The sequence below is a fragment of the Symphalangus syndactylus genome, chromosome 19 (assembly GCF_028878055.3).
Source record: "Symphalangus syndactylus isolate Jambi chromosome 19, NHGRI_mSymSyn1-v2.1_pri, whole genome shotgun sequence".
NCBI lineage: Eukaryota > Metazoa > Chordata > Mammalia > Primates > Hylobatidae > Symphalangus > Symphalangus syndactylus.
This window is the reverse complement of record NC_072434.2, coordinates 52,873,264-52,891,724: the sequence shown is the minus strand read 5'-3', so window position 1 is coordinate 52,891,724 and position 18,461 is coordinate 52,873,264. Positions and strand designations below refer to the sequence as shown.

The 18,461-nt window shown below is 34.6% G+C and overlaps 1 protein-coding gene across 2 annotated transcripts in view; it reads left to right on the top strand.

Annotated features, from left to right (window-relative positions):
* The window catches only part of HOOK1 (hook microtubule tethering protein 1), a 57,615-nt gene extending 39,494 nt beyond the window's left edge, over nucleotides 1-18,121 (top strand). For both annotated transcript variants that reach the window (XM_063613859.1, XM_063613858.1), the window contains exons 14-23: nucleotides 3,574-3,661; nucleotides 4,177-4,237; nucleotides 5,379-5,519; nucleotides 7,973-8,066; nucleotides 9,761-9,795; nucleotides 10,292-10,374; nucleotides 11,006-11,106; nucleotides 13,376-13,477; nucleotides 16,165-16,233; nucleotides 17,920-18,121. In XM_063613859.1, coding sequence (XP_063469929.1) covers nucleotides 3,574-3,661; nucleotides 4,177-4,237; nucleotides 5,379-5,519; nucleotides 7,973-8,066; nucleotides 9,761-9,795; nucleotides 10,292-10,374; nucleotides 11,006-11,106; nucleotides 13,376-13,477; nucleotides 16,165-16,233; nucleotides 17,920-18,090 — 945 coding nt within the window. In that variant the 3' untranslated portion in view covers nucleotides 18,091-18,121. The remainder of the gene's footprint in view (nucleotides 1-3,573; nucleotides 3,662-4,176; nucleotides 4,238-5,378; nucleotides 5,520-7,972; nucleotides 8,067-9,760; nucleotides 9,796-10,291; nucleotides 10,375-11,005; nucleotides 11,107-13,375; nucleotides 13,478-16,164; nucleotides 16,234-17,919) is intronic.
* The last annotated feature ends 340 nt before the right edge of the window (nucleotides 18,122-18,461 follow it).

The following is an 18,461-nucleotide window of genomic DNA, read 5'->3' as shown; positions in this document are numbered from 1 at the left end:
TATCCAGGTGTGTGGATCCTTTTTAGTTTATTTTACTTTGAATTCGTTGAATTTCTTAGAACTGTAGATTGATGATCCAAGGTTGGAAAAAATTTGATTTCCAGATTTGAAATATTATCTTATTTAAATGTCAGGTTTTCAACAAAAATGTAAGATATACAAAGAAACAGGGTAGCCTATACATGGTAAAACAACAACAACAAGAAGCAGTCAACAGAAACAGCCAGTGAAGTGTCCTAATGGGTGGATATACTAGACTAACACAGAGAGGTATTCTCAGAAAGTTCAAAGAATTAAAGCAAACCTTTTTTTTAAAAAAAAAAAAAAAAAAAAAAAACACTTTATTTTAGGTTCAGGGATACATATGAAGGTTTGTTATATAGGTAAACTCATGTCATGGGGATTTGTTGTAAAGATTGTTTCCTCAACCAGGTATTAAGCCCAGTACCTGATAGTTCTCTTTTCTGCTCCTCTCTCTCCACCAACGCACCGCTCTCAAGTAAACCCCAGTGTCTATTGTTCCCTTCTTTGTGTTCATGAGTTCTCATCATTTAGTTTCCACTTGTGAGAACATATGGTATTTGGTTTTCTGTTCCTGTGTTAATTTGCTAAGAATAATAGCCTCCACCTCCATCCATGTTCCTGCAAAAGACATGATCTTGTTCTTTTTTTATGGCTGCATAGTATTCCATGGTGTATATGTACTACATTTTCTTTATCCAATCTGTCATTAATGGGCATTTAGACTGATTCCATGATTTTGCTATTATGAATAGTGCTGCAGTAAACATTTGCATGCATGTGCCATTTTTAAAGAATGAGGAAATTTTATAAATTTTCATAAAATTTGGCAAGTTTTTAGTAATTTTTTCTCTTTTGGGTTTCCTGTTATGTGTATATTCCACACTTGATGGAGTCCTACAGCTCTCTGATACTCTTCTGCTGAAGTCTGCACTGAGCCCATCTAGTGATTTTTTTTTTTTTTGAGACATGGTCTTGCTCTGTCATCCAGGCTGGAGTGCAGTGGTGCAGTCACGGCTCATTGAAGCCTCAACCCCTTGTGCATCAAGCAGTCTTCTTGCCTCAGTCTCCCTAGTAGTTGGGACTACAAGCACGCTCCACCATACCCAGCTAATTTTTGTATATATATTTTTTTTGTAGAGACAGGGTTTGCCATGTTGCCCAGGCTGGTCAAACTCCTGGAAATCTGCCCACCTCAGCCTCCCATAGTGTGAATTGTTTGTTTTGCTTTGCTTTTTTTTTTTTTTTTTTTAGAATGGGGACTCACTATGTTGGCCAGGTTGGTCTTGAACTCCTTGCCTCAAACAATCCTTTCACCTTGGCCTCTTAAAGTACTGGGATTCCAGGCATGAGCCACCACAACCAGCCCCTATAGTGAATTTTTTATATCATTTATTGTTCTTTTCAACTCAGAATTTCTAGTTATATCTTTTTAATAAATTCTCTTATACTCTCTTTGGTGAGACATTGCTATAATTTCTTTTAATTCTTTACAGATGGTTTGCTTTAGTTCTTTGAAGATACTTAGAATAGCTCTCTCTGTCTTAGTCTAGTATATCTACCCACTAGCACTCTCACTGGCTGTTTCTGTTGACTTTTTTTTTTTTCACCCTGTGTATAGGCTATTCTGTTTCTTTATGTATTTTGTATTTTTGTTGAAAATCTGACATTTAAAATAATATAAAATTTCAAATCTGGAAATCAGACTTTTTCCAGTCTTAGGGTTTATTGTTGTTGCTGTTTGTTTTTTTACATGACTTTTTGGGACTAATTCTGTAAAGCCGGCGTTCTTTGTATTGTGTAGCCACTGAAGTCTCTGCTCAGTTACCACAGTGGTTAGTTCATGATTGGTCAGAGATTAGCGTAGATGCCTTGAGCCTTTGGTAAAGGCATTATGTGTGTTGGAAAACACCTTCAGTGCTTAGGCAGTTTGAAATCCTGCCTTTGCCTTCCTGTTTTCTCAGGGCCTCATGTTTATCCAGTGCTGAGACAATGCGGGCCCTCTCATGTCTTTTCTGGGCATGTGCACAGCCCTGTACTTGGCTGACCTTCGAGATCTCCGGGAACATGTCAGAGCTTTTTAAAGATTCCTATGGACATCTTGTTTCTCAGATCTTTCTTGCAAATTTTTGGCCAGGCTCTTGTGTACCATAGGCATTATCACAGCCTTCAGTATCTGTGGTGGCAAACAGTTGCCGATGATTCTATTTGCCAAATGTCTTGGAAATACTTCCTGCAGAGCAAGCAGTGAATCAGGTCAAATCATGAAGAGTCCCTATAAATGGGATTTAGGAAGCTGCAAGACAGGTTAAACAGTGACAATTCTCTGTGGATGGGGCTTTTTAAGAGAGCGCCATATCCATCCAGTCTGTGCCCATTCTGGTGGCTGCTAGAGCTGCTGGTTTTCACAGCTACAGCGATTGAAAGGCTGCTTGTTTTCAAGGTTACTGCAGAGCTGGGGAGACAGGAATAGTAGTTAGAAAAGTTAAAAGAGCAAAGAGCTTGCTGTTCTAACAAAGGTTTAGCAGGTTTACTTTAATAAATGCTCACCAGACTGTTGTAGGCCTTTGGTTTATTCCCAGAATTCTGAAATAGTTGATAATGACAAATGTGCTAGTGTGTGCATTACGTTAACGGAGGAACAGATTTACAGAGGTCTTTGTGCCTGCTTCTGCTAGATTTCCAACTTTAGGGATCAGAGATCCTTAAGGCACCTACAGACCCCTTGAATCAGTTACCAGTTTACTGCTAAATTGATTTAAAACACATAATGGGCTAATTAGGGCTTTTTTATTGACTTGGAACATAACAGCATTTAATACATGATTTTATATTCAGTAGTACTTTTCAAGTTCTGGGAAAATGATTTAAATATGAGCCTTCTGTTCGCAACCTAGAAATTTGTCATTGGTGTAGGCTCTAAAATAAAATAGTCAATGATATGAAGTACCAGCTTGCTGTCCTTGGGAAATGGTGTTTTTCCTCCAATGTGTACCTCCAGGATACTACGTATCATTTCTTCCAGTTGAGTTTCGCAACAGCGGTAAAAAGAAGTAACTAGTCTCCAGCATCTCTTACACACCAACCTATAGTCTAGATCCTTGACTAAACCACCTTTGTTATTCAGAACACCTTTGCAAGGGTTTATGTATCGGTATTCCTATTTTGAAGTTGTGGATACTAAAGCCAAAGAGTTATATAAGTTGCCTAAGACAATATAGCTAGGAAGTGATGAAATTGGTATTCAAACCATGGTCTTTATGCCTCCAAAGTCCATGCTTTTTTATTACCCTAGTTGCATATCTGTCGTCTGTTACATAATTGCATTCATTTTGTTCAAAGATAAGCTATCTGATGGGGAAGTCAAAACCATGTATAAAGACACATATTATTTATGTAACTTAATAGAAAATGAGCCTCTTAAAACTAAAACATTGTCACTTAAAATTAAGCAACAACTATTAAACTAGTTAAGATAAATTATTGTAAGCATAAAGTACATTGTTTATAGGCAGAATCAAATACTTTGCTGATACCAACAATTCTTTTCAGAGACTAATTGAGCAGTGTGATACTTTGAAAGAAACAAATGAAGAGCTTCGATGTTCGCAAGTACAACAGGACCACCTAAACCAAACAGGTTAATTTTGTTAGATTTAGAAAAGTTTCAGCCTGGGCAACATAGTGAGACTCCATTCAACAAAAAATAAAAACTTAACCTGTCATGGTGGCACATGCCTATAGTCCTAGCTCTGGGAGGCCGAGGTGGGAGGATCACTTGAGCCTAGGAGTTTGAAGTTGCGGTGAGCTATGATTGCACCACTGCACTCCAGCCTTGGTGTGAAAGAGAAAAAAAGAGAAAGAGAGAAAGGGAAGGGAAGGGAGAGGGAAGGTAAGAAGGAAAGAAAGAAAGAGGGAGGGAGGGAGGGAAGGAAGGAAGCAAGGAAGGAAGGAAGGAAGGAAGGAGCACGCGAGGGAGGGAAAGGAAGGGAAAGGAAAGGAGAGGAGAGGAGAGGGGAGGGGAGGGTTGGGTTTTTGGACAGAGAGACCCTATCGAAAGAAAGAAAAATGAAGGGAGGGAGGGAGGGGAGGAGGGAGGGTTTTTTAAAATAGTTGAAATACTGAAATGCTTATTTATTTTTTGTTATTTTTTAGATGCGTCTGCTACAAAAAGTTATGAGAATCTTGCTGCTGAGATTATGCCAGTGGAATATAGGTAAATTTGTTTCATAATTTGATAGAATTATATTTAATATTAAAATTTTTTTGTTTTTTGTAAATGTCTTGGCCTTTAAAAACTTATTTTATGACTCATAGAGCTGAAAATTACTGTTTGATCTACTTAAACTTTCTAAATCAGATTATTATTGCTACCACAACAATTTAAAATTTTATCAGAAGTAAAATTTCACAAACCCGTTGAATAACATATTTTAGTTTTTATAACATGACATAACCCCCATGTGCTATGTTATAATTGCTTTAACTAGGGAAGTTTAAGTATATACTTTAAAGTTTGAAAATTATTAGAAAACAAAAATAAATATGATTTCACAAGCCTTTGATGAGAGAAGTGGTAAATGTATAAAGTGCTAAAAGTTACTTATCTTGCTTAGTGGGGAATCAATCATTAACTTAAAATTAGTAATTTAAAAAATAGCCATATGAGCTTTTTTTTTAGAGTTATACTGTTGGCATTCAGAAGAACAAAAATTGAGATTAATTGAAATTAGTGGCTTTTGAAGAATGGGATTTGGCAGGGGAACAACTAAGGGAGAGTATTACTTCCCGGTTTAATACAAATAATATTAATATCAATAATATTAATAAAAAGTTGCATGTTTTAAAAATACGTGTAAATCTTTAATAAAATTTTTTTCAGAAACAAAAGATCTAGAAACTTTCTTATTGCCATTATAAAGTATATATTAAAATTTTAGTCAAACTATAGTTTCTTAAATCTATTGCTTTTCTTTTATGTGTTTTCTAAGCATATACTATTTGTTTCCTTTAGCGAATAGTTTCTAAATTACCAAAGTAAAATAATTTCTATTATCTCTTCAGGAATGGCATAATAACAATTTAATGATTTATAGCATAATCCTATATGGTACCTATAAAGTTTTACTGCTTTTTTTTAAAGGCACAGTCTTGCAGTTTACATGATTTTTTCTTAAACACTTTCAGAAGTTTTTTCTGGAGTTTAAGAGTTTCATGCCCTACCAGCTGTGCTAGCTGATCCTGCTTGCATCTTAAAATGGTAGCTATTGAGTGGACAGGAATTTCCTTTTTTTAACTAAAGAATATAATGACTGATATTTTTAAAAATTAAAAAAGATTTTGCTTTGTAACATCAGGGAGGTGTTTATTCGACTGCAACATGAAAATAAGATGCTTCGCTTACAGCAAGAAGGCTCTGAGAATGAACGTATTGAGGAACTTCAGGAGCAGCTAGAACAGAAACACCGTAAGATGAATGAACTGGAAACTGAGCAGAGGTGATGTGCTCTTTAGTAATTGAAAATCTTGGTGATTTTATTACCGAGCCATAAAATATTGATTCACAGAAATGGAAAATATTATTGTAGTTAAAGTAATTAGAATTACCTAGGAATAGTTTAATATTTTTGTTAGTAGTCTTTCATCACTATAAGCTTCACTCTGTGAAAGAAGTCAGATGATTCATTTCAGTTATATTTATAAAATATATGGATAATCCATTAATTTCAACATTCTTGGTTAACCAGGCTACTTATTCTTTTTATTCTTTTTGAGACACAGTCTCCCACTGTCGCCCAGGCTGGAGTACAGTGGCACAGTCTCTGCTCATTGCAGCTTCCACCTCCCTAGTTCAAGTGATTCTCATGCCTCAACCTCCTGAATAGCTGCAATTAGAGACATGCACCACCATGCCTGGATAGTTTTTGTATTTGTTTTTCTTTCTTTTCTTTTCTTTTTTTTTTTTTTTGAGACGGAGTCTTGCTCTGTCACCCAGGCTAGAGTGCAGTAGCGCGATCTTGGCTCACTGCAACCTCCGCCTCACGGGTTCGAGCGATTCTCCTGCCTCAGCCTTCCAAGTAGATGGGACTATAGGCACACGCCACTACGCCTGGCTAATTTTTTTTTGTATTTTTAGTAGAGGTGGGGTTTCACCATGTTGACCAGGCTGGTCTCAATCTCCTGACCTCGTGATCCACCCGCCCTGGCCTCCTAAAGTGCTGGGATTACAGGCGTGAGCCACCATGCCCGGCCAGTTTTTGTATTATTAGTAGAGATGGGGCTTCACCATGTTGGCTGGGCTGGTCTCGAACTCCTGACCTCATGTAATCCACCTGCCTCAGCCTTCCAGAGTTGCTGGGATTACAAACATGAGCCACTGTGTCTGGCCCACCAGGCTACTTATTCTTGAATTTCATTTAGATATGTTCACAATTCAGAAAGTTTAACAAATGAGTAAATGACAGTTTGGCTTTCTACTGAAGTCTAGTGCATAGATGAGATCTAGATTGTGGAATCAAATTTAAATTCCACTTCTAATTTAACTTATTAACTCTTTCTGGACAAGTTACTTAAACTTACACTCAGTGTCTTCAGGTGTAAATACAAGTTGTTAGGAAGACTACAGATAATGAGCTTAAAGCAAATGATGTGCTTATGTGGTATCAATGAAGTGCTCAAAACTCATTATAATATGCTTTTCTAAGTACTTTTTTGCTATTAACTCAGTAAATCCTCATAATAACTCTATGAAATAGTAACCATGATTAACTCTTTTTCTATGGATAAGGGATATGGATACAGAGAAGTTAAATAACATACCTAAAGTTAAACACCTAGTAGTTCTGGATCCTCCATAATGAACTCTCTGTCAATCTGATTACTGAGTCTTTACTCCTAACTACCATGGTAACTTGCCTGTTATAAATGGCATACTTACTATAAGGGTATTTGGATTTATTTAACCTTTATGGAATCCTAGACACCAACAGAAATTTTAGACACACTTGAATCTTACCTTTCTCAAACTTGTGTGTATAAGGTTACATAAACTGTGGTTAAAAGGAGAATAACAATTTAGTTTTCTAAAGAGACCATTAAATATTACTATTTTATTCAGTTCAATACCAGTTGTTAGCACTTTTCTGAAGAGACCATTAAATATTATCATCTTACTCAGTTCAATACCAGTTGTTAACACTTTTCTGAAGAGACCATTACATATTACTATCTTGTTCAGTTCAATACAAGTTGTTAGCACTGGGAAAATCATTTAAGCTTTTAAGGAATTAACATAGGAAAGCAGACATGTAAATAGATAATTGCTATATTATGTGATAACTGCAACAATGGAATATTATAACAGGCAGGTGAGTGTGTATGTGCAGATATACATAGAGGGAGAGGGAGATACTAACTCTTGCTAGTAACGTCCAGTGGAAGTAACTCTTAAGCAGGGTTTTAAAGAATGAGATTTTGCCACAGAATCTGAATTAGTTGCTAGTGGCAATCCCTTTAATTTAAATTTAAAAAAACGTGGAAATGATTGGAAAATGGTGACCTTCCTCTTCCAATACACTGTGAAATCTGAAACAGAAGTTGGAAATCTAGTTTTCATTCATTAAAAATACAACTGTAGAAAAATTGAGCTGGTTTTCTGATTTTTCTACCAGTGAGTACAGTGTAGAAATGTTTTTGCCACCGACATTTAAGTTCCTTAAAATTTTAAATGTAGGCATATATACTTTCATGAAAAAAGTTTTCTTTTAAAAAGTATTTTCTTAGAAGTAGTCTGCCCTACTTCATATTGTACCTAGGCACAGATAATTATTCTGCATTTGTCATTGCTATAAAAATATTTTTTACTTAAATTGCTAACTGAATGTACCTTTGTAGATCCTTAACTGCTTTGACTTTCAATACAAGTAAATGCTTATGACCCATCTTACAATAGGCTGAGCAAAGAGCGTATTAGAGAATTGCAGCAGCAGATTGAGGACCTCCAGAAGTCTTTACAGGAACAAGGTTCCAAGTCTGAAGGCGAAAGTGTAAGTAACTTCGAAATTATAATAATTCTGCTGTGTATGGCTTTTCTTTAATAGATCATGATGCCCAAATTAATCTTGTATTGGAAAGTACAGCCCTTATCATTGAGAATACCCTTAAATACCGTATATATCTGCATAATAGATGCAGTGATTTTGCCAACTTGGAGCCTATCAGTTGATCATCTACATTGGAAGGTGATTTCTGTCTGTCCTGCTTCAACAGCTATACCAAAGTTCATGATGATTCTTGGTTAAGAGCATACTACAATTGAGGCCTTCATAGTTCTGCTGGAATTCCAACAGGTCTGGCCTGAGAAAAATCCAAATGAGAGTAATTAGCAGTCAGAATTGAGGAAACCTTCTAATAGGAGAAGAGAGAATGGGAAAATGATTTCTACCTAAAGAGCATGCCAAAAATGGATTATACCCGTCTCTGAAGGACAGAAACTTTAATGCAGCCTTGGAGGCATCACTCATTTCTTCCTCCTTCCTTAATGATTCATGACCTTACTGTTTTCTGATGGATTTTGACAGCAGATATTATGAGAGCAGAGATGAGGATTTAAAAGAGATCAAACTTAGCCAAAATCTGACTATACCTAGCAACTTTTCTATAGTTTGATCTTTTTATGTGAAGAGAAAAAGAAGTAATGATTGAGAGATTGTTGTACTTAATTAAAAATAACAAGAAAAAAGGACTAGATATGTGTTAGGGATATCTTGATTCATTGAGATTAGATAAAATGCTAGGTGATCATACCTGTGTTGATGGGGGAGGAAACTCTGCAGAGTAAAGAGATGAAAAGGAAAATTGAAAGAGTTGCATTTCCTTTCTGTCTTTTATGTGCTTTATACTATTTTCTTTTTTTTCCCCTGGGGGCTTGGAAAATAGAAATTGTCTCATGCATGGCGGCATCTCATATGTGCATATATACGGTATTGTAACTTCTCTAATACAAATATTATTTTAAGCCATACTAGAGAATACTTTTAAGATGAGGTCTTTTGGGGCAGCACATTTTGGCTTGCAGTGTTTTAAAGATAAATGTCTTTATTATTTTAATATATTGGTATCCAACTTGTATTTCAGATTATATATTTTAAATACTTCACCTATGCAGTAGATGCGGAACGACTATTGCAATTTAAAGTACTGTTTTTTAAAAGAGGAAATTGTATGTTTAAAATTTTGCTTTTTAACAATATTCAGTTGTTTCATTTTGGTGTTATTAAAGTATTTACAACTATAATAATAAAGTTTTATTATAAGGATAATTATTTTAGATCTTTAGGTTTGTTCCTCATAAGAGGCCCAAAATCTTAAAATTTTTATTCTGAATAAATGATTTTTAAAATATTTTAATGTTTGATACTCCTTAGTATATCACATTCAGCTTGCATTTGGCATTTTTCAAGTTCAGATTTAATTTTTATTACATTCAGAAACATGAGGCATTTTTCTGTTTTTGTACCTTTTTATATTTCATTTTCTATTTTTCCTTTCCTTTTTGAAGTAAAAAAAGAACCTAAAAAGTTTATGTTTCTTAAAGTGTGTTATTAGAAATACAAATTTTAAAAATATTTATAATTTTGCCTGGTACACCTTCAAAAGGAGGTAAAGAGATTTCAATATCTGGAAAATTGACCTTTGTCAAGATAGTCATCTTACAGCAATTTTTTTTTAAATTTTATAGTCCAGCAAATTAAAGCAGAAGTTGGAAGCTCATATGTAAGTAAAACTGATGTTTCTTTTCAAATATGAGAAGGGAGGGGTTGTAAAAGCCTCTAAAGTTAATCTCCTTTTCGGATTTTGTTTAGAAAAGCAAATATCCTGATGCTAATTGATACACCTGCTGCAAAAGTGAAAAGCATGCTAAAGATTCAGCCTCCCTGCTACCCCCATCCCAAACTCCTACATCTTTCAGTTGTTAATATCTTTTGAAAAGTTTTAAAAAACAGATTAACTATCACAACTAGATTATATGGGATGTTAAACCTATAAAATATTTTACTTTCTTAGGAAGCAAGGGTGGCAAGGGAAACAATTTAACCTTTTTGGCACCTGCTATGTGTCTCACTGTTTACATCCTCATGACAACCCCTGTACTCAGGCAGATAGTATTCCCATTTCACAGATGAGGAACCAAGGGTCAGAAAGCAACTTGCCCAAGGTCCACAAATGTTATATGGCAGAGACCAGTCTCCATGCTTTTTCTACCACTTAGGGAAAAACTCACAGAGGTCCATGAAGAATTACAGAAGAAACAAGAACTCATTGAAGATCTTCAGCCAGATATAAATCAAAATGGTAGGTATCTGTGAAAACTTGGATCAGACAACAGGACATCTAAGGACTTACCCTTTTTTATTGAAGGATGCAAGGTCTATGTGTAAGTTTTTGCACAATGTGTAGATACATATATTGTAAATAAGGACTATGATAATTTTTAGTGCTGAAGTCATTAATAAATGATATATTATTAAAGCAAAAAATCTAATAAAATGAATTGATGGATATATGGGAGTATCAAACATTAAAAAATAAGATTAATCTGTGGAAATGTGGGTAAAAATGATTTCAAATCAGATTGATATGAACTTTAAAACATTGTGTAGAAATGCTTTACTTTTCTTGTGGTTGTGCTTACTGTAAGGGATATTTGCTATTTATACTTGATAGAAAGAAAAAGAGCTAAATAAAGCAGATTGTAGATATTTTTAAGGGTCAAATAATACATGATTGAGGATGTGTTGGTTGTATTTCAAAACTTTCAGATAAGAATTCACTACAAAGAATAAATAGCAGGCTTTTCTTTTAAGCTCTCATATCAGTCTTTAGAAAATAAATATTATAAATATAATTTTATGTGAGGATGAGGTATTTTAATAGGTAGTAAATATTAATAACTGATTGTGTTTCATTTTATTTTTACTAATAGTGCAAAAGATCAATGAACTTGAAGCTGCTCTTCAGAAGAAAGATGAAGATATGAAAGCAATGGAAGAAAGATATAAAATGTACTTGGAGAAAGCCAGAAATGTGAGTGACTTATCTTTCAGAGCTCAAGACTTTGTGGACTGCGTTTTAGCAAGGCCCATTTCACCAGATTTTTCTGCCATTCTTGTATCTGTATCTAATCACTTCTCTCTTAACTGTATTGCCTTACCCGTCAGGTTTCCGTGGTATTTCCCCATCAGTTCTCATACTCTTAGTCTCACTCATCAGTGTCAGATAACATAATCCATAGCTAATAGGGACTGTTTAGACAGACTGTAGTGATGTCAGAGAGAGTGATGGCTATAATGTATGGAATCTTTAGTTCTTGGCAAAATAAGCCCAGAATTCTTATTTGCTAGAATCTTTGCAAATTTTCTAAGAATAAAATTTTTCTAGAAACAGCAAAATGAACATTTTATCCTTTGTAAAAATTTAGCTTTTTAAATGTATTTGAAATTGTTGTAGCATTTAGTTTTAGATTAGACAGTTAAACACTTTTCAAATGTTCATCACACTCAGAGTTTAACAAGGTAGAGGTTTACTTCATAGTCACATTGAGTCCAATCATAAATGGGGAAGGGGCACTTCTCCATGTAGTCATTCAGAGTCCTAAGCTGACAGAGGCTCTGCCTTCTTCAGCATAGGGATCCCAGGTTCACTTGACCTTGTCCAACTAGGTCAAGTGAAGAAAGACAGCCTAGATTGCATAGGAGATATGTAATGGACGAGGCCTGAAAACAGCATAAATCACTTTCACTCCCACTTTGGAGCGCAGGCATGTGACCACACTACATTTATGGAACAGACTTTGCAAAAGTAAAATAATGCCTACATAATACTTAGTTGTGTGGGATATAACATAGTTTACTTAAGCATTATCCTACTGTTGGAAATAATCTGTATTCATTTCCTTTTCCTTTTTTGCTCCTATAAATAAGACTATAGTCAACATAATTATACAGAAAGCTTTCTCTTTATTTTGGTTTATTATCTTAACCTTATTTCCTAGAAATGGAAGTATTGGGTCATAGGATAAGACCGTAAGATGCTTGATATGTATTTCTAAATGACGTTTTAAGAGGACTATAACTAATTGAACAAAACCATGACAATGAATACCACATTTTTGCCACCATTGATTAATATCATTTAAAAGACAGTTGCTTGCTTTCATAAATATGATTTTTTTTTCCCATTACCTTATTTGGGGCAAGAAGTTTAAATAATGGTTAAGATACTGGCTAAAGTAATAACATGTCCATTGTAGAAAATTCAGAAAATATACAAATCACAACCATTTATCACTTAGAGATAATAAACTATGATTTGCTCTTTGTAATTAAATTGATATAAATTATTCAATGTATTCTGCTTTTATGGTGTGCATTCCATGAGGGCAGGCACCATGTCTCCCATAAATTGCTGAATCCTCATCTGCCAGTATCTACCACATAGTTGTCACTCAGTAAATGATTTTTGGATGAATGAAGGAACCACAATAATATTTTGGTATTTTACCATCCAGTCTTTTTCCTCTATAAATATAGATGAAATTTTCCTAACTCATTAAATAATTTTAAGTATTTTTAATAGTTTTATAACTACATCATGCAGATGTCCCTGTTTGAAATTTATGGTTTTTGCTTGAAATATATTCTTGACATTTCTGAATTGCTTTTCTAACAGAATGCTATCTCCATAGTTTAGCTGAATCTACTACGTTCTGGTCAAACATATCTTTTTACTCAATTTTTAGTAATAACAAATGCGATTCAGCACCCTACCTTTTGCAAATAAAATCACCAGCATTTATTATATTGATCTTATATATTGAATTACACTTGACTAGATAATAATAGTAAAAAAGATTATTGCTAAGAATTTCTTCTGTGTGTTATTCTTACTTTATAAAATCAATAAGTTTCCTTAGAGTTACTGAATTCATTTTGATTTTTTAAAAAATTCTCAAGTCAAATAAATATAGAAAGGGTTATTTCAAGACTTGAATGCATAAAGTTTGAGTATTGAAAAGGCTAAATAACTGTTTCTATGTACTGAGCCTTGGAGAAGGGAAATTTGTTTTTGGAATGGGGACATTCATATTTTTGTACTGAATTTTTGTACTGTTTCTTGTATATAGAATGAGTTATTTTTGTTATCCCAATTAGGATTGTAAAACAAGCTACAGTTAGCTCTTGGATGACTTTGTGGATTATTTTCCACCTTACTTACACAGTTTTTGTAAGATATGTTCTATATGTTTTAATACTTTAAAATATAAAGCGAATATAATATTTTTTTCCTTAAACAGGTAATAAAAACTTTGGATCCCAAGTTAAATCCAGCATCAGCTGAAATAATGCTACTAAGAAAGCAGTTGGCAGAGAAAGAGAGAAGAATTGAGATTCTCGAGGTAAAACTTTTATATTTACTCATCTCTTTATTTATTTTGTAGAATCCTAGTAATTAACTGCTGTCATATATTTGCCATTAATGATCAAGTTTTACAAGAAGTTAAAAATGTCATGTTTTAGCACCCAGTGTGTTTATTACAAAGCATCTCACTGGCCGCCCAATAGATGGTCTGTGTGTAGCTCATATACCCTGTTTATATGCAGCGTTGTAGTTGTAGCTCTTCTCGTCAATAACAGGCATTATATGGCTATACCTGACTTTCTAATTAGAGACCTGCTGTAATGTTTCTTTTAAAATTATGCAAATATGATTTCATTTGGGGGATATAAACCGGACCTTTACCGTTTAAAAAAGATACTGTGTTGACTCAGTCAACCACATTTTTCTTGTCTTCAGCCATTTCTCACCTGAATCTAAACAAACTTATTAATAGTGGAATTTCTGGGAGAAGGAAGTACTCACAGAATCCCAGTGAACTCCTGAACTAAAGTGGAATTCTTAGTTACTAATCATGCAAAATTATATTAGTAATGGCATGCTCTCATTAATTAGCTGAGTCTTTAAATTTTACAGATATTTTTGTGTTAGTGGTTATGTTATTTTTATGAGCCTTAGGTAAGTATGTCACTATGGAATTCTGTATTCTTAGATTTATAATTGAGCACCTTCTGGTTTCCTTTGCAAAGTGTTTTACAAAACTACTGTATTTAATACTATAGTGAGATTTGATGCTATTCTTGAAGTAAATATATACTTCTTTTTAATAACGTATGCATAATTGCAGAGCCATATTGAATTCTACATACTGGCCTTGAAATTCTCATAAATGGTACTCAGTTAATTTTTTTTTTTTCTTTTGATACGGAGTCTTGCTCTGTCGCCCAGGCTGGGGTGCAGTGGCATATTCTCCACTCACTGCAACCTCCACCTCCCAGGTTCAAGCAATTCTCTTGCCTCAGCCTCCCTAGTAGCTGGGATTACAGGTGCATGCCACCACACCCAGCTAATTTTTGTATTTTTAGTAGAGATAGGGTTTTGCCACGTTGGCCAGGCTGGTCTGGAACTCCTGACCTCAAGTGATCCACTCTCCTCAGCCTCCCAAAGTGCTGGGATTACAGACGTAAGCCACCGCACCCAGCTGTATTCAGTTTCTTTTTAAATCATCTAGGAATGTTATATTTCAAAGAAATGCACTCTATTTATGTACCTTTTTCTTGGTATTTGAGCCAGTAGGTATGAACTGTGGTGGAAATATTTTTATTTAAATACTTAAAGACTTTAACACCCCCTCCTCCCTATATCCATAGTACAACACCATTCTTCCTACATCCATAGTATAACACCAACCCAATATGCCCTTGTTATCAGTGGTTGTCCAGGCTATGTTGTGTGTAATGAAAAGCACTGGGTAGGGAGATCTGTCTGAAGAAGTGCTATTAATTCTTCATATTCTAAGTCAAATATCTCTTTATTAAACTTTCCCTGTATTCCTTAGGGGAAGTTTAATACTGTCTCACTCTCCACACTGAGTCCATGTACTTCGAACTCATGAAATTATTCCACAACAGCATTGGTTTTCTTTTTGGTACATGTGGATGTGTCTTGAGGGCAAAGACTATCTTTTATCTCTGTACCCCTAACATTAAATATTACATAAATCAGAGGCCAGGGTTGCAGCATTATTAGTAACTTCTTGTCTTGAAATTGTTACTTCTCTCTGGCTCGCCATCTTCTCATCTATAAAATGGTGAGACTGGGATTGGATAATCGCTGACATCTAAGTTGCTCTGTTTACGTCCCAGTGAAAGTCAGTGAAAATATACACCATTGTTGATGTTTGAAATGTACATCCCCAACAGATATGATGAGAAAATAGTCCCTGTAACTATAAGACTGAGGAGAAGCTTAGGTTAAGTCACAGCACATGGGCATTTAATTTGTGTGTATTCATGTAGACACACATTGCAAAAAGTAAAAAGGAGAAATGTAAATAGCAGAGACTGTTCTATCTGCCATCCCTCTTGGGAATTCTGTGCCCGGAGTGAGTGTGAGTCTGAAGAAGAGCATCACCTCTCTTTTGGAGTTGGTTCATATATACTTTTTGTATCATGAACATCCCATGTACCAAGATAATAGTATTTATATAAACCAAACTATATCTGGTACTCAAGAAAAGTATGTCAGTGTCTGTGATGGCACATAAATATGGCTATGGAATCTAGTACACAGGCCACCAACAATTAAGAGAGAAAAATTTGTATTAAACTTTATAGGCAACTTAAAAAGATTTTTCCAGGCATTTTTGACTATGTCCTCCTTGTCCTTAATTTTGACTCCTCCACAGGTGCAGCTCTGTTTTGTTTACCTAAGCCGCTTGTTACTTTTTTCTCTAGATATGGGGGGCAGTAGCCTTAAAATCACTAGTTGTGTATATGTGTGTTTAAATCCCTCTCTTCTACCTGTAAATTTCTTGAAATAAAGGTTTATTAGTCACAAACCTTATTCTTTCCTAAAGGTGTTGGGCATGCATTTGTGCTTGATTCGGTTTACATTTGACTACATTGTGTGCCTCACAAGTGCAATCTTTAGATTCTCTCAATAATGAACATAGTGAAGAAATTATTCTATCTTTAGTAATTTGGGGTAATTTCTGGGATTTTAATTGTTCTCATATCTTTTTTCCAGAGTGAATGCAAAGTAGCAAAATTCCGTGATTATGAAGAAAAACTCATTGTTTCTGCCTGGTATAATAAGGTGAGCCGAAGTTCAGCAAATGGTTGGATGAGAACGGTGTTTAAGCAAACTTTTTTTGACCAAGTACAACATAAGAAAATATATTTTATTTTATACCATAAGCCAAGACATAGCATGTTTATGTATATGACTGAAACAAAAGTTACCCTGTGTATTGCACTCAGATATTTTGTCATATTCTCCTTTAATGTTGATTCTAATCCACTAACTTGACATTGTGACTCATCAGCCTTTAGCTGATACATATGAAGCACAGGTGTAATAATTCATAAACCTTTTTAAAATTGCCTTATTTGAGCTGAAACATTCAATTTTTGCCCATAAAAGGTTTTTGAAGAAATATGGCGATCTGTGTAATGCAAAATTAAATGCTTCTAGTTACTCAGTATTTATTTTAACATCCTCTAAAGCCTCAGTGTGTCCTTTACTCTATTTATTACTTTGTTTTTTTTATCCAGGGGTTACTCTTCATAATTGTCTCTTTGTCCTACCAAGGAGAAAATAGCATAGTTTGAAATGTGTTTTATTTTGTCATTGGTAGTATCAGTAGGATATTTTCAAGAGTAGCATTTCACGATGTATATGGTTCTTTTGCATTATTCTAGTCAGCCAGAATAGGCTATTATCTACTTTTATCTCTCTTATTTATACAAAGGCATATCACTTTATAAACTTCCCATGTGTGAATGCTGTGCTCCACCAGAAAGCACTAGTTATTCTTCCTGAAACATGGCTAATGCTTTCATGACACCATGCTTTTCATCTGAGCTCTTTCCTTTCTTCTGTTAGGTAAAATATGGCTTAAAGGGCCCTGAAGGAAATTACGTGTGAGGTATTCTCAGAACTTTCTCTCATGAGTCAGTCATCCTAGTTGAGATCAGTGACTGTGTATTATTTATTTGTTCTTCCTTGACCTCTTGATACATAAATCAGTGAAGATATTGTAGCCAAGTAGTCCATGCTTGATTCATTTTTTTCAACCTATATTTGTTGAGCATCTAATAGCCATGTACTGTACTATTACTAGTGATGCTAAGTTCAGTAAAATTGTGTTATGTGGTCTAGTGGGAGAGTAATGACTTCCCTTATAAGAATCTCAACAGCCAAAATATGGTAATTTATCAGGTATCAATATTGAGATAGACTATAGTAAATTTAAACTATACTGGTGGTTCTCAAACATTAACATGCCTCAGAAGACTTGTTAAAACACAAATTGCTAGACACACTGGCAGAACTTCTGTTTCGGTAGGTCTGGGTAAGGCTCCTAAATTTGTATTTTTAACAAATTCCCAGGGATGCTAATCTTGTTAATCCAGGGATCACCCTTCAAGAACCTTTGACCTAAGCCATTCTATTGTGACATGTCTGCTCATAGGTGGTAGAGTGATGGCCCAAACACAAAAATTTGTTATAATTAAGTCTAATTCCAGGCCATTATTTTAAGTTACTGTTTTAAATAATTTTAAATTTAGTGGATTAAATAGACAGACTGGATTTTGTGCCTTCTTACTAGCATTACCATTTCATAGATTAATCAGCTTCTGAACCCTTATTTTCTATAAAAATGAGGAAAGCCTTAGCTTTATAGGTTGGTTTTAAGGATTAAGTGTCTTTATCTGAGAAGCACCTGGCAAACTCTGTTTAGTCATGTTAAATAAAAAATACATGTATTTTTTTTTTCAGAGTCTAGCGTTCCAGAAACTGGGGATGGAATCTAGACTTGTGAGCGGCGGTGGTGCCTGCAATGACACTGGTGCATGCACTCCTGCGCGGTCTTTCTTAGCACAGCAACGGCACATCACCAACACCAGAAGAAATCTCTCTGTTAAAATCCCTGCTACAACATCTGATTAAACTGCAAAAAAAAAAAAAAAAAAAAAAAAAACCACATAAAATAGAAGTGTCCTTAAAATATTTTGTACCTTTCAACTAACTACTAGATTGAAAAAGAAGTTTATGATGCGGGATATCAGGTATTTTAAAATCAACATGCATCAAATTAATTTTGCCAGTTGACTTCTAAAACAAAGTATAGAATTAGCCATCTCTCTGAGGGAGCACATTTGAATAATTGGAGATGCAATTATACACACATTTCAAACAAACATTTGTCTTTTGAGAGTATTATAATTTCAAATTGGCCTTGTATATTTTAGTTAAATGTTTTCAGTTGTACTAGTAACTTAATTTTCAATAGCTATTCAGTAATACTTAATCTTAAAACA